The sequence below is a fragment of the Carassius carassius genome, chromosome 12, assembly GCF_963082965.1.
Source record: "Carassius carassius chromosome 12, fCarCar2.1, whole genome shotgun sequence".
Taxonomy (NCBI): domain Eukaryota; kingdom Metazoa; phylum Chordata; class Actinopteri; order Cypriniformes; family Cyprinidae; genus Carassius; species Carassius carassius.
The window spans coordinates 4,975,723-4,989,769 of NC_081766.1; the positions used below are offsets into that span (position 1 = coordinate 4,975,723).

Consider the following 14,047-nt stretch of genomic DNA (forward strand, 5'->3'; position numbering starts at 1 on the left):
CAGCGGACAAATCAGAAGCGACCAGCTAGTGCCCCGCCTACCGGATCAACTCCAGCCAATGGGCGCGTCCGTCTGCCGTTCTAGTTGTGGATTGGTTATTGCTGTGTCTCCCTGTGTGCTGATTGGTGGGTTGTACTTGGCTCTATTTCTGGGGAGGTATATAATCATGCACATTTCATTGTAAATGAGGAAGTAGTGGTGCTTGTGCATATGTTTTTTTTTTCACACATAAAAACACTGTGGTAAGGATTACTCAATTTAAATATCCTGGAAACATGAACACTTACTCTGTTATCTTCAAACCCATAATTTTTTTTACCTCATAATCGAGGCATGTAAGTCTTTTTACAGTCATAAGTTTTCCCCCTTATCAAGGCTATGTGAATTGGATAATACACACACACATGCACTAACATGCACTTACACACAGAGAGGAGAGTGTGTACACTGGTGACTCATATTTTCTGTGATTACAGGTACACATGCTCTCCTTTATTATGTCAAAGATAGTATTTTGTAACATACTCAAAATCACAACCATGTTCTCATGGTAATTCATGGAAATGACTGCATAGTAACAGGAAGACATCACAAATGCACAACAAAAACAAATAGATACAAATTAAAATGCCAAATCATACAGACTAAATGACAATCTTAAATAAATTAAAAATTAAACCCAATAACCAGTAAGCCTATGCCCTAAAAGAGTCAAACAAATTCACACAAACTATACACACCAAGGCCTATTAAGTGCGATTTTGAGTTCAAGTGTGAGTCGAAGTTGTTTTGGCACATCATAATTTGAAAAGGCAGTAGAAATATAAGATATGGGAAGTAGTGAAATGTGTGAAGAACAAGCTGTGACTAAATATTTTACAAATTTTTTACAAACAATCATGAGTCAGCTGAGTCAGTTCTAGATTCATTTGTAACATCACACAAAAATCCTCTGTATTCTCCAAAGTCTCTATGTGGATGATACATTGATACATTACAATGTTTCAGTAAAATATGTTCTTTCAGAGCCATTTCAGAGCAAACACAATAATATTGATCAAATGACTGTAGGCTGAATCGCGCACACATAGATACATTTGTTGACAAGAAGTTTCCTCAGTAGTTTTATAGTGTTAGTGTGCTATTTTCCCCATGATCCCTCATATCAAGAAGTACAGAAGTACAAGACACAAGAGGTAAATGCTCAGCCAGGGTGCATGACTGAATGTGAAAATTTATAGTTCTGTTACACATATGGATGATTGAGAAATGTTCTTTATAAGGGAACAACATTGCAAAATTGATGACATTATAAATGTTGCATCATCATTTTATCTTGTTGCTTGGGCCTGGCATTGTCTTTGTCCTGTTCAGGGCTCTGCAGGTTTGTGGTTTGTTTCTTTGTGGTTTTGTGAATGTCTGTGAAAGGAACTTTTGTTATCAGAGTAATAAAAGAAGTAAATAACAATCAGTCAAATCGAGAAAGAGAGACTATGCCAAATTGAATTGTGTTATAAAGTTACTGCATTAATGATCTTCACAAGTCTCTGTGCTTATTTGCCTGCATGTGTCATAGACAGACAGGCAGACACACACATAAATAAGTCCTCTCTTCAATAAGTGTATTAGAAGTTTGATTTGATTCCAGCTGGGTTTATATTACCACCAGGGACAATGAGAACATTTCAGCACAATTTACAGATTTGTGTTAGACCAATTGTTGAGTGTTTGGATACATCTTTGAATCCAGTCCATTAAAGACATACATACTGTACAGCCACACACTTGATCAGACTTGTTTAAAGGGGGCGTTTTGTACTTTTCTTAGAAGCACATTCCTTTATTGTAGCAATTGTTTTGTACTGGAGGTGTTCCTTGAAGTAGATTTACAAACGTACATACCTAAAGCTTGAGACATTCTCTTGTTCTGTTATTATTCTAGACTTTAGAACATCCACTGTAATAATACATGTGGTTCCAGTCTGGGCTCGCCTTATACAACACACAAAACCAGTTAAGTGACCTTAAAAGAAATGCCTTATTTAGTGATCATAGGGCCCAAGTCTGTGGGAACAGAAGATTGAGTGGGTGTTTGAGTGCTAGAGGTGGGAAATCTTAACCCAAAGGTTGCAGGTTCAAGTCTCGTACCAGCCGGTGGGGTGGGGGTGGGGGGGGGGGGTGGTGAACGTACAGCACTCTCTCCCACCTTCAGTACCACGACTGAGGTGCCCTTAAGCAAGGCACTGAACCCCCAACTGCTCCCAGGGTGCCGCAGCAAAAAATGGCTGTCCACTGCTCCAAGTGTGTGTTCTTGGTGTGTGTGTGTTCACCTGGATGGGATAAATGCAGAGCACTAATTCCAAGTATTTTCATTCATTACAAAATTAAATATGGCACTACCCTGACTAGTCAAGAGTTTGTACCAATAGAAGCTGTCAGAGCTGCAATGCATAAACTAAAGTGTCTCCTTGTTTTCATACAAGATCTTCCATGATGATACACTTTGTTCTGTAATCTAAATCAAACAATGGCCTTATAAAAGAGACTTGTTTTATTTTCTCAGGAAAGCTAAACCTTAGCCAAGAATCCTGACAACCCACATGCTGCTGGCATGACAATGTTCTCCATTAACATCCTGAAATTCTTAGAATACATCTCAGTGCAACACTTTGTACAATTAACCTGCTGCGACTCGCCCGCGGCCATGGGATACACACTAGTGCTGATACATGCACTGAATAGTACACTATATACCAGATATGACAGGACTCACTATCCCACACCCTCACTGTCTGAAATGTCTGTCTGTCTATCTGTCTGTCTGTCTGTCTGTCTGTCTGTCTGTCTGTCTGTCTGTCTGTCTGTCTACCTACCTACCTACCTACCTACCTACCTACCTACCTACCTACCTATCTATCTATCTATCTATCTATCTATCTATCTATTCATGAGTAGACTATCTACAGTCGTGGCCAAAAGTTTTGAGAATTACATAAATATTAGTTTTCAAAAAGTTTGCTGCTAAACTGCTTTTAGATCTTTGTTTCAGTTGTTTCTGTGATGTACTGAAATATAATTACAAGCACTTCATACGTTTCAAAGGCTTTTATCGACAATTACATGACATTTATGCAAAGAGTCAGTATTTGCAGTGTTGGCCCTTCTTTTTCAGGACCTCTGCAATTCGACTGGGCATGCTCTCAATCAACTTCTGGGCCAAATCCTGACTGATAGCAACCCATTCTTTCATAATCACTTCTTGGAGTTGGTCAGAATTAGTGGGTTTTTGTTTGTCCACCCGCCTCTTGATGATTGACCACAAGTTCTCAATGGGATTAAGATCTGGGGAGTTTCCAGGCCAAGGACCCAAAATTTCAACATTCTGGTCCCCGAGCCACTTAGTTATCACTTTTGCCTTACTTACTTACTTACTTGGTGCTCCATCGTGCTGGAAAATGCATTGTTCTTCACCAAACTGTTGTTGGATTGTTGGAAGAAGTTGCTGTTGGAGGGTGTTTTGGTACCATTCTTTATTCATGGCTGTGTTTTTGGGCAGAATTGTGAGTGAGCCCACTCCCTTGGATGAGAAGCAACCCCACCCATGAATGGTGTCAGGATGCTTGACTGTTGGCATGACACAGGACTGATGGTAGCGCTCACCTTTTCTTCTCCGGACAAGCCTTTTTCCAGATGCCCCAAACAATCGGAAAGGGGCTTCATCGGAGAATATGACTTTGCCCCAGTCCTCAGCAGTCCATTCACTATACTTTCTGCAGAAGATCAATCTGTCCCTGATGTTTTTTTGGAGAGAAGTGGCTTCTTTGCTGCCCTTCTTGACACCAGGCCATCTTCCAAAAGTCTTCGCCTCACTGTGCGTGCAGATGCGCTCACACCTGCCTGCCATTCCTGAGCAAGCTCTGCACTGGTGGCACTCCGATCCCGCAGCTGAATCCTCTTTAGGAGACGATCCTGGTGCTTGCTGGACTTTCTTGGACGCCCTGAAGCCTTCTTTACAAGAATTGAACCTCTTTCCTTGAAGTTCTTGATGATCCTATAAATAGTTGATTTAGGTGCAATCTTAGTAGCCACTATATCCTTGCCTGTGAATCTATTTTTATGCAACGCAATGATGGCTGCATGCGTTTCTTTGCAGGTCACCATGGTTAACAATGGAAGAACAATGATTTCAAGCATCACCCTCCTTTTAACATGTCATGTCTGCCATTCTAACCCAATCAGCCTGACATAATGATCTTCAGCCTTGTGCTCGTCAACATTCTCACCTGAGTTAACAAGACGATTACTGAAATGATCTCATCAGGTCCTTTAATGACAGCAATGAAATGCAGTGGAAAGGTTTTTTTTGGGATTAAGTTAATTTTCATGGCAAAGAAGGACTATGCAATTCATCTGATCACTCTTCATAACAGTCTGGAGTATATGCAAATTGCTATTATAAAAACTTAAGCAGCAACTTTTCCAATTTCCAATATTTATGTAATTCTCAAAACTTTTGGCCACGACTGTAGTTTATGTTATATCGTATGCAAATTACTCCTCTAAAATGATTATTGGTCCTGCAGTAACTGCAATTCAGAAACGTTAGGTCGGGACACTATCATGTCAATATGTCTGCCCTCAAGCCATATTTCAGCAGTGTTTTTGTCGAGTAAGCAGAAAGCTCAGTAACAGAACAGCATGTTCTAGTTCAGACGCATCACACTGTAATTGTCCTAATGGAAGCAAGATGAGCTAAAGCAGTCCTCTCTCTGTGTGTGTGTGTGTGTGTGTGTGTGTGTTTTAGAGGGAGGGAGAGGCAATGACTCTTGAGGGTGTATCCTCACTATAATTAATTAGACACACACTCTTGGCTTTCTACCAGACAAAAATATATATGATATTTATATTTGTAAATCTGCTACTGACAACATGGAGACCCACCCTGTGAAGTCTGTACTGTATATTCTCTCTCTCTCTCTCTCTCTCTCTCTCTCCCTCTCTCTCTCTCTCTCTCTCTCTTTCACACACACACACACACACACACACACACACACACACACACACACACACACACACACACACACACACACACATTTGTATAAGGATATTTCATAGACATATTTTTTCCTGTCTCAATCTGTTAATGTGCCTTTAATTAACAATGTTATTCAGTTATATAGCACTACTAATAATATTAACAATAATAAATCAATGAATAAATACATATTTAAAAAAAAGATTACTATTATTATTATTATTTTCTGGATGCTGGCTTTCTGAAAGGAATCTAGCTTTTGGGACTTTCTTTTTATTGTCCATATATTTGTTACTTAAAATATATTACTTAATATATATTAATATATATATATTTCAATACATACATTACTAACATAATTTGTTAGTATTGCTGGTGGGGTTATTATAGTTAACTAAAACTTCAACCACACAAAAATAAATAAGTAAATTAATTAATAAATAACAAATAAACAAAGATAAATAAATAGTTACTGTAGTAAAATATATGTACTTGAAATAAAATTAAAACAGAAAATAAATAAAAAATAAAAAAATCTAATTCAAAATATTAACTAAAACTATTAGTATATCAATTATACTACACTTTTGGTGTTACTGTTGATTAATGTTTTTTTTTCTCATTCGTTTATCTATCAGACGGAGAATGTTTCATAACTATTTATTTACATTTATGGAGGTCACGTGTTTGGGCATCTTTTTTTATACATTTACGGATGAATTGCATGCATTTCATATTGTTAAACTCAATGGATTTTTCAGAAGATTTTTTCAGTCGCTTAAGGGAACTGGCGCTTTCTAGTGGGTCATTTTTTTCAACGCTTCAAAATATGCAACACTATGGCGCTCTAGCGGTTAATAAACAGAACTGCATGCATCCCGCGGAAGAACATTCTAGCCGGAGCTACTTCTCTGATTACAGATTTAAGTGAACAAATCTTTTAAACATTACAGTAAAAAGTAGTCCAATGAGCTATTGATTTTCTATACCACGAGAAGAAGAAAAAATAACATTCAAGTTACGATTGTAAAAATGCTGGAATCTGATCATGGAAATTCATGCATTTATGATAAATAATAATTATAATATATTCATATTCAAAATACTGCAGAGGCAATCTCAGATTACACGCTCACTTTTATGACAGATTTAGAACAGTAAAACATGCACTTTTAAAAGACCTCAGAAAAAAATGCCTTATATAGCACAGTTTTCTTTCTTCAGAACAGTTATTTTAGAATTAAAAAATAATTTAAATGAAAACAGTATTTCTACTAAAAACAAAACAGTCATTTTCATTTCATGGGGATTTTAAAGTAAGAAATAGGCCATTCACAGAGGGCTTCCATAAACAATGCAAATCTTGGCTAAATTTGAGATATGTCGTCGGAGTAGATATTTACATCCCTTATTTAACAGTATGTGTGTGTTTTTATCAATATGTTTGAATGTACTTTGAGGATTTCTAATACTTTAATGAACAAATGTTTCTCTCTCTCCTGGCATAACGGCTTTCCATCTTCAAAACACATAAAATGGGAAATGATTACTCTGGTGAACATAGAGAACATAAAAGGGCTGAAGATGCTGAGGAGGGAAAAAGGAGAATGGAGGCAGAATTTCAAAGATTACAACTAGAAACAGAATTACAGAGAGCGAGACAGGAGCAAAGAGCAGCGGAGGAACGATGCAGTATCCAAGCCGAAAAACAAGCACTCCAGGAACAATACAATAAAGTTCAAAATGAAAGAAATGTTCAGAGATTGAGAGAAGAAGAGAAGAAGAGAAGAAGAAAATCAATAGCGAGAACAGATTTAAAGAGGAAGAAGAAAGGAAAAGAATTAACATGGAGAAGCAAAATGCACACAAAGAAAACACTAACAAGACAGTTAGTTAAACCATCTCTGTGGTTTATTAGTAGGATACATTTTTAATATCTATACACCATACAGAAAGATAGATGCACATCACCTAAAAAATTGCGAAGATTTACTTTTTTTCCCATATGTTTACTGTAAAGAACTTAATAAAAAGAACCAAAGAAGAGTATGAATATTTTTTTTTTTACCTTTTTTTTTTTTACAGGCATGAGAAATTATCAACAGATATGTTTTGGCATTGACCTAGGAATTGATCCTGAAATACACTTAAAAATCATAAAAGACAGTTATGTTTTATTATTTGTCAAATTTACTAGCTGCTGATCAATAGACGGATGACAATACAATCCATTTCAGTTTTTCTTTTCCACAACCTTATTATACTGAAAAGCTCTGGAAGCAGAGTATGCACTGCTAAGCACTTGGTAAAAATAGTATGTAGCATGTAGTGTGAAAATGATTATGGTTTGTGAAGTACAAAAATATATATCCAATAACAATAATAAGAATAGAAAAAAGAAAAGAGAAGAGAGTCAATGCATGAAGTAACTATAAATGTAACAAATTCAAAATGTTTTCTATCTCTTTTATATGTCTCTCCTTTACCGAAGCCAAAACAATATAAAATATCTGTCTAAAATGTCTAAAATTTGGTCCACTTGCACAAAGCAAGAGCCTCTGAATCAGGGGCATTGCTAGACCCTTTTGAATGGGGTATGAGCCCCAGTGACATACTGCTGTGAAAGAAGAATAAAAAGTCAAAGAAATACAAATAAAAGAAGAACAGCATTTATTCCAAATAGAAATCGTCACTTTTTTCATAAATGTAACATATCTTTGCTGAATAAAAGCATTATTATTATTCTTATGTAAAAAAGAAGAACAACAAAATAAAATTCAAATCAAATCAAATAAAAAGAAAGAACAGCACAACTGATAATAAATCAGCATATAATGTGTGACACTGAAGACTCGAGTAATTTTGAAATTGTGAGTAAAAAAGGAAAGGAATAATTTACAAATCTCATAAACTTATATTTTATTCACAATAGAATATAGATAACATATCAAATGTTGAAAGTGAGACATTTTGAAATGTCATGCCAAATATTGGCTCATTTTGGATTTCATGAGAGCTACACATTCCAAACAAGTTGGGACAGGTAGCAATAAGAGGTCGGAAAAGTTAAATGTACATACTGTATAAGGAACAACTGGAGGACCAATTTGCAACTTATTAGGTCAATTGGCAACACTGTCATATAGTCTGAACTTTTGGTTGATTAAATCTTGTTTCTTGAGGTATGCTGTATCAAAAAACGCATCCGGAAGTTAGTTTGGTCAACTCAGAGTAGGTTCATGATTAACATACAAGAAATTCTTAACAGTGCGATGAATAAACGAGACAGGATGGAAACGTGCCATACTACTTCTTCTTTTGCTCAATAACTTTACATAATTAATTTAATTACCTAATTGATAGCTACGCAATCATTTTTCAATCTTTTGTTTAACATTTAATCATTGAGAATAAAATTATATTGTTTGTTTGATGCTAATTATATAATAAAATATCACATATATATTTATATTATTTTTCATTATGGAAATACATTATAGAAAATGCCATATTGGAAAAAATAAATTAAAATACATTTGGTCTATGATGTGTGAAATAAAACAATAAAATAACAATAAAATAAACATATTAGAATAAAATCAAAATTACCTTGTATAATAGTGCTTAATGATAAATATATTGATAATTATATTATATATTATTGTATATTATATGTTAATATATGTCAACATATAACTAAGGTGTAATAATAATATTGTGCACAATCTGCCACGCCCACTATAGTCTGGTCAACAGGTCACACATTTGCTGATAACACTAAAATAAACTAAATCTGAAAAAGAATATGTTAATATGACGAGTGGCAAACTACATTTTGAGTTCTTGAAGAGCAGAAGAGAAACTGGTCATTGCTAATGAAACTGACCATTCGAAGTAGTACTACAAATGTAGTTTAAAAGAGATGGTGCAGATTCCATATGTAATATAGCCTACCTTGAAACTTGCAGTATAGTGATATCTAGAGAACAAAACCAGAATGTGATCAGCAGTGACGCGAGTGAGCATTTAGTTGAGAGTAGAGCTGTAATCGGGCCTTAAAAGTTAGGCCCGACAGGACCCGAGCCCGACAAGAACATTTTGATTGACAGCTTTGTAAAAGCCCGAGCCCGTTTACAGCCCGACATAATTCAAATGTGCACACGCACACAGCTCTTTTGCCTTTGTCAAAAATGAGTAATTTATTCATGTTTTAACATAATTTATTTATAACTAACGTAGACTAGACCACTTGGAAGTTGGAATAAAGAAATAAAATAAGTCCTCTGTGACATCTTAACATCTCAGCACTCTAAATAGACATACACTTAGCCCATAAATAGACCAACGCACCAATAAAAACGAGTCTTTTTTAACAAGTTAAATTAAGATAAATTTTAAATTAAGATGGGTATTTGGCAATAACGAAATTAAGATAAAGGCTCCGGATTTGCTTCACCACTAGCAGCTGACATTTAATAATAAAAGAATAATGTCAACATTAGCGTATATACTGTGTCCACATTATGCATTTAAGACTCAATGAATATTTAGTTTTCATTTGAAAAAACTTTATTACTCACATCGATTAGGCTAAGCTTACATGTTTTTGGAAAATGATTGCTGTCTTCAGCGCGTTCCTGCGCTCACTGATGGTGCGTTATTATTCACTCATTATTCTCATTAACATGTTAAAAACTTTTCCACACCTCAGACTTTGCTTTAGTTGCTGGTGCAACCAAAACGTAATCACCAGAGGCAAGCCTCCGTTACACCTACTCAGCATCCGTTTTCGTATCTTTCTCGCGCTAACCGAAACACATCAAATGCCTGCTCGATTACCTCGCAAACCGGAGCGCAAGCCCGAGCCTGACCCGAGCCCGCGTTAGATGATATAAATTAAGACCGAACCCGACCGAACCCGTCGGGTCCTATCGGGTCCCGTCGGGTTCGGGCAAAAATCTTAAGCTCTAGTTGAGAGTTGTTGATTCAAAGTGAATAAAGTATCAACAAAGTCTGATTATTGAGTCAAACAACAACAAAGCTCATTCAATAGCTTTCTGATCTGCATGCGGTTCTCCAGCACGCGCATTCACCTGTCTTCCACAGAGAGTCGCGCGCTCGCAGATTTAAAAATGTAACGGTCATTTTCCGTTTTACTGACTGACTGACTCGCTCGTTTATCGATCTCTTTATTGAATGATTACTTTATACTTATACTTAATATATTTATGAGAGTAAATATGATCCAGGAAGGATTTAAAATGCCTAACTGAAGAGAACATGATGTTAAGCCAGAGGTTTTTGTTTACGGATCAAAAGAAGGTCCCGCTGCACAAACTGTACACTTCAGTGGTAAGAATGAATGTAGCTAATGACTGATATCCTACTTTTAAATCAAGTAATTTTTTGTATTATATATATATATATCTGTGAATAAATGTCATATTTTATGTGTTGAAGTCATTTTTATTTGGTGCTGAAGACATTTAAAATCTGGGTAGGCCTAACGTTACTCCGTAATCTTAAATATTAATGGACAGATTTAATTTGATTTACTCTTACATATGATGGTTGATATAGCCTACACAAGATGTGTTTTTTTATTATCTTGATTAAGCGTAGGCCTACATACAGATAATTTCCATGCCGTTTACTGGGTCACGACTATTATTAAAATATTATTACTCCATAATATATAGCCCATAACTGTCATATTGTGAGGATTTGTAGAATCTCTACTTTATCTATACTGCTAAATGACACAGTTTCACTGTTGAGTCCTGAGTTATGCCAAACCCGGGATAGAGCGGTTGAGTGAATGTGGTCTGGACTCTGTGTATGAGGGTCATTGTGTCAGAGACGCTGTAGAAGGACAGAATTCCTGCTCTGTGATCCACATACACTCCTACTCTACAGGAGCTGGGGAATACAGGGAGTTCAGATTTTTTGTTTTTGTAACTAAATAAATATAGAGAGTGAGAGCAGAACAATCTCCAGGACTGATCATTATATCCAAATTTACTTTCATTATAATGTCCCTTCCTGCTGATGCTCTTATATGACACTGATATTCCCACACCGCGAGTGCCACTCCACTCCACCTCCCAGTAACAGCGTTCACACACACTCTCTCTACACAACACCTGAGGCCAAACATCAAATCTGTCTGGATGATCTGGATACGGCTGCACTATAGCAGTGCAAGCAGCCACTTTGTTCTCCTCAGACAGACAAATGTTTTTATGCACCGACTCTGAATCCAGAGTAAACTGATGGTAATCTGATGGATAGAAAAAAAACACAATCTGCATTTTAATAAAGAAATCTTAACTGTCAAAACATTAAATGAAGCAACAATCCATCAAAGATACAAAACTATAGCAACAACAGATCACTGATCTATTATTAAGTTTTCAGGTGAAATGGTTTTCTCAAAATTTATTTAAAACTTATTAAAAATTCCATTGTTTGGAGTTTGTAGCATCTCCAAACCCCGAACTCAAGCTGTCAGGCAACTCAAACAATCCTAATGCAATACTGTTTGACACTGATACAGAAATATAACACTTCACCTTTAAATGTATATAAATCTGTCTTGTGTTTGCTTTATTTGTATTATTATTTATAACACTTACAGTGTAAGAAGTCTTCTCTTGTTTTGGGTTCAGTGATGGGTGTGAGGATTTTGATATTGGGAATGATACTGTATTTCACTATACAGAAACAAACAGATATTAAAATTTTTAATAATATTCATCTATTAATATTACTATAAATCAAATAATAATCTACTAATAACAACAGAGTTGTAATTATCATTAACAATTTATTAATTGTCATCAATAATAATTATTTTATTGACACACAATATCAATTCATTCATGTATTAACTCTGTTTTACAAGATGAGTCTGTACTTTACCTCCACCAGGTATCTTTTCTATCTCCTCTCTGCAGAAAATCCCAAATTTCCTACTTATTATAGAGACAGAGCTTCTCACATCTTCATAAGTGAGTAGAGAACTGACAGTGGTGCTGTCTGAAGATGCAGGAGGAACAGAAAGAAACGGGAAACTCTGCATTTATAAGAAGACAACAAAAGCAAATATGTAAATTATCATGGAAATAGGAATTAATACAGTCCAAGAAATTTAAAACATCACAAACAGTAGATGAAAGTATAAGTGCTAGGCTTATTCATCACAACACACTCTTGACAACATTTGCACTGATCAGAACAATTGGCAATTATAAAGAATGCTTTAATGGTGTCTCAAATCAAATGTCAATTAAAGAGTATATGCAGTACAGCCTATGATAATAAAATCTTAATAAACCTGTAGGAAATGGATATGATGGTCTGTGTGTAAAAGCTGCTTCAGCTCAGCATTTCTCCTCCTCAGATCATCAATCTCCTGCTGCAGTTGCTCTAAGAGTCCTTCAGCTCGACTCACTTCAGCCTTTTCTCGATCTCGGATCATCTGTATCACCTCAGAGCATCTTCTCTCAATGGAGCGGATCAGTTCAGTAAAGATCCTCTCACTGTCCTCCACTGCTGCCTGTGCGGAGCGCTGTTACGACACAAAGAGAGAACCACTAGAATCAGTCCATTCATTCTGACAGTTATTTTTCTCTTATACATACCTTGTGACTCTGCACAGACTTTCTCAGCTTCTGAAGCTCTGTTTGTCTCTCTTGAATTTTCTTCTGTACAGTTATCACTGTCTCTCCAACCTGTTTCTGATGAACAAACAATTGTATACTTGAGAAGAGGTTTTCCACGGGTTGAGCTCAAAATCTATCAATAGGACCAAGTAGCCTACTACACCAAGATATTCTTAACTATTAGAATACATGGAGTACAGTTATGAAACAATTTATTTTTGTACACCTTTCCATTAAAGAAAGAAATACACACACACGCACTCACACGTTTGTTTTTGTGAAAAGTGGGGACATCCCATAGGCTTAATGGTTTTTATACTGTACAAAAGGTATATTCTATGGCCCTACACTAACCCTACACCTAACCCAAACCCTCACAGGAAACCTTGAGCATTTTTACTTTCTCAAAAAACTCTTCTGTATGATTTATAAGCATTTTGAAAAATGGGGACATGGATTATGTCCTCATAAGTCACCCTTTCCTTGTAATGTGTCATACCCACGTCATTATACAGAGTTGTGTCCTGATATGTCACAAAAACACACACACACACACACACACACACACACACACACACACACACACACACAATGAAGAGTACACAGATCAGAACCACTACCAATAGCAGAACAGCAGAACTACACTAATATTAATCTGTATATTATTGTGTGACAATATCATTGTTAACTACCCAGTAACTTGGTACAATAACTGCAAGCACTAACACGGTTCGTACCTGTTTCTCTGTCCTCTCTGCTTCAGCCGAAACAGTATTGTGATTTTTATGGTCATCCATCAGACACATCAAACAAATACACTTCTGGTCAGAACGACAAAAAACCTCCAGCGGTCTGTCATGTTGAGAGCAGATCATCTCCCGGATTCGTCCAGTGGCATCAGTCACTTTGTGTCGTTTCCTTGCACGAGATTCCTCATGACACTCAAAATGACTTTGACAGTATGATTCCAGACATATCAGACAGGACTTTATAGCTTTGCGTTTTCTTCCAGTACAGACATCACACTCCACATCTCCAGGTCCAGCATAAATGAGAGCAGGTCTTGTCTTCTTCAGGTTGTCCACCATTTCAGCCAGTATCACATTCTTGTTTAAAGCAGGTCTTGGGGTGAAGGTCTGTCTGCACTCAGGGCAGCTGTAAATTCCCTTCTGATCATCTTTATTCCAGCAGTCTGTAATGCAGTTCATACAGTAACTGTGTCCACAGGGGATGGTCACTGGATCCTTCAGTAGATCCAGACAGACCGGACAGCTGAACTGATCCTCAGCCACTGAAATACTGGTTTCTGCCATGTTCCTCCACAGACAATGGCTGGAACAACACATAA

At 36.4% G+C, this 14,047-nt stretch overlaps 1 protein-coding gene across 2 annotated transcripts; it reads right to left on the reverse strand.

Moving 5' to 3' along the window:
• Positions 1-10,706: 10,706 nt before the first annotated feature.
• Positions 10,707-14,047, reverse strand: LOC132154537 (tripartite motif-containing protein 16-like). Of its 2 annotated transcripts, none has more exons than XM_059563132.1 (6): positions 13,437-14,047; positions 12,679-12,768; positions 12,372-12,605; positions 11,957-12,110; positions 11,671-11,748; positions 10,707-11,315 (listed from the first exon to the last, which is right to left on the reverse strand). In XM_059563132.1, exons 1-6 carry the CDS (start codon positions 14,043-14,045, stop codon positions 10,780-10,782), a joined length of 1,701 nt encoding a protein of 566 aa, XP_059419115.1. In that variant the 5' UTR covers positions 14,046-14,047; the 3' UTR covers positions 10,707-10,779. The 2 variants fall into 2 exon arrangements, with proteins under 2 accessions (XP_059419115.1, XP_059419114.1); XM_059563131.1 differs by having other exon boundaries at positions 12,679-12,774.

Bases quoted from the DNA above. Each gene is read 5' to 3' on its own strand.
- LOC132154537 (XM_059563131.1), bottom strand. From the start codon at position 14,045: ATGTGTTGTTCCAGCCATTGTCTGTGGAGGAACATGGCAGAAACCAGT. The intron at 12,606-12,678 runs GTATGTATAAGA...GTGTCGTAACAG, and splicing joins AGTCTGTGCAGAGTCACAAG to CGCTCCGCACAGGCAGCAGT. The intron at 12,111-12,371 runs GTTTATTAAGAT...TTATAAATGCAG, and splicing joins ATCATATCCATTTCCTACAG to AGTTTCCCGTTTCTTTCTGT.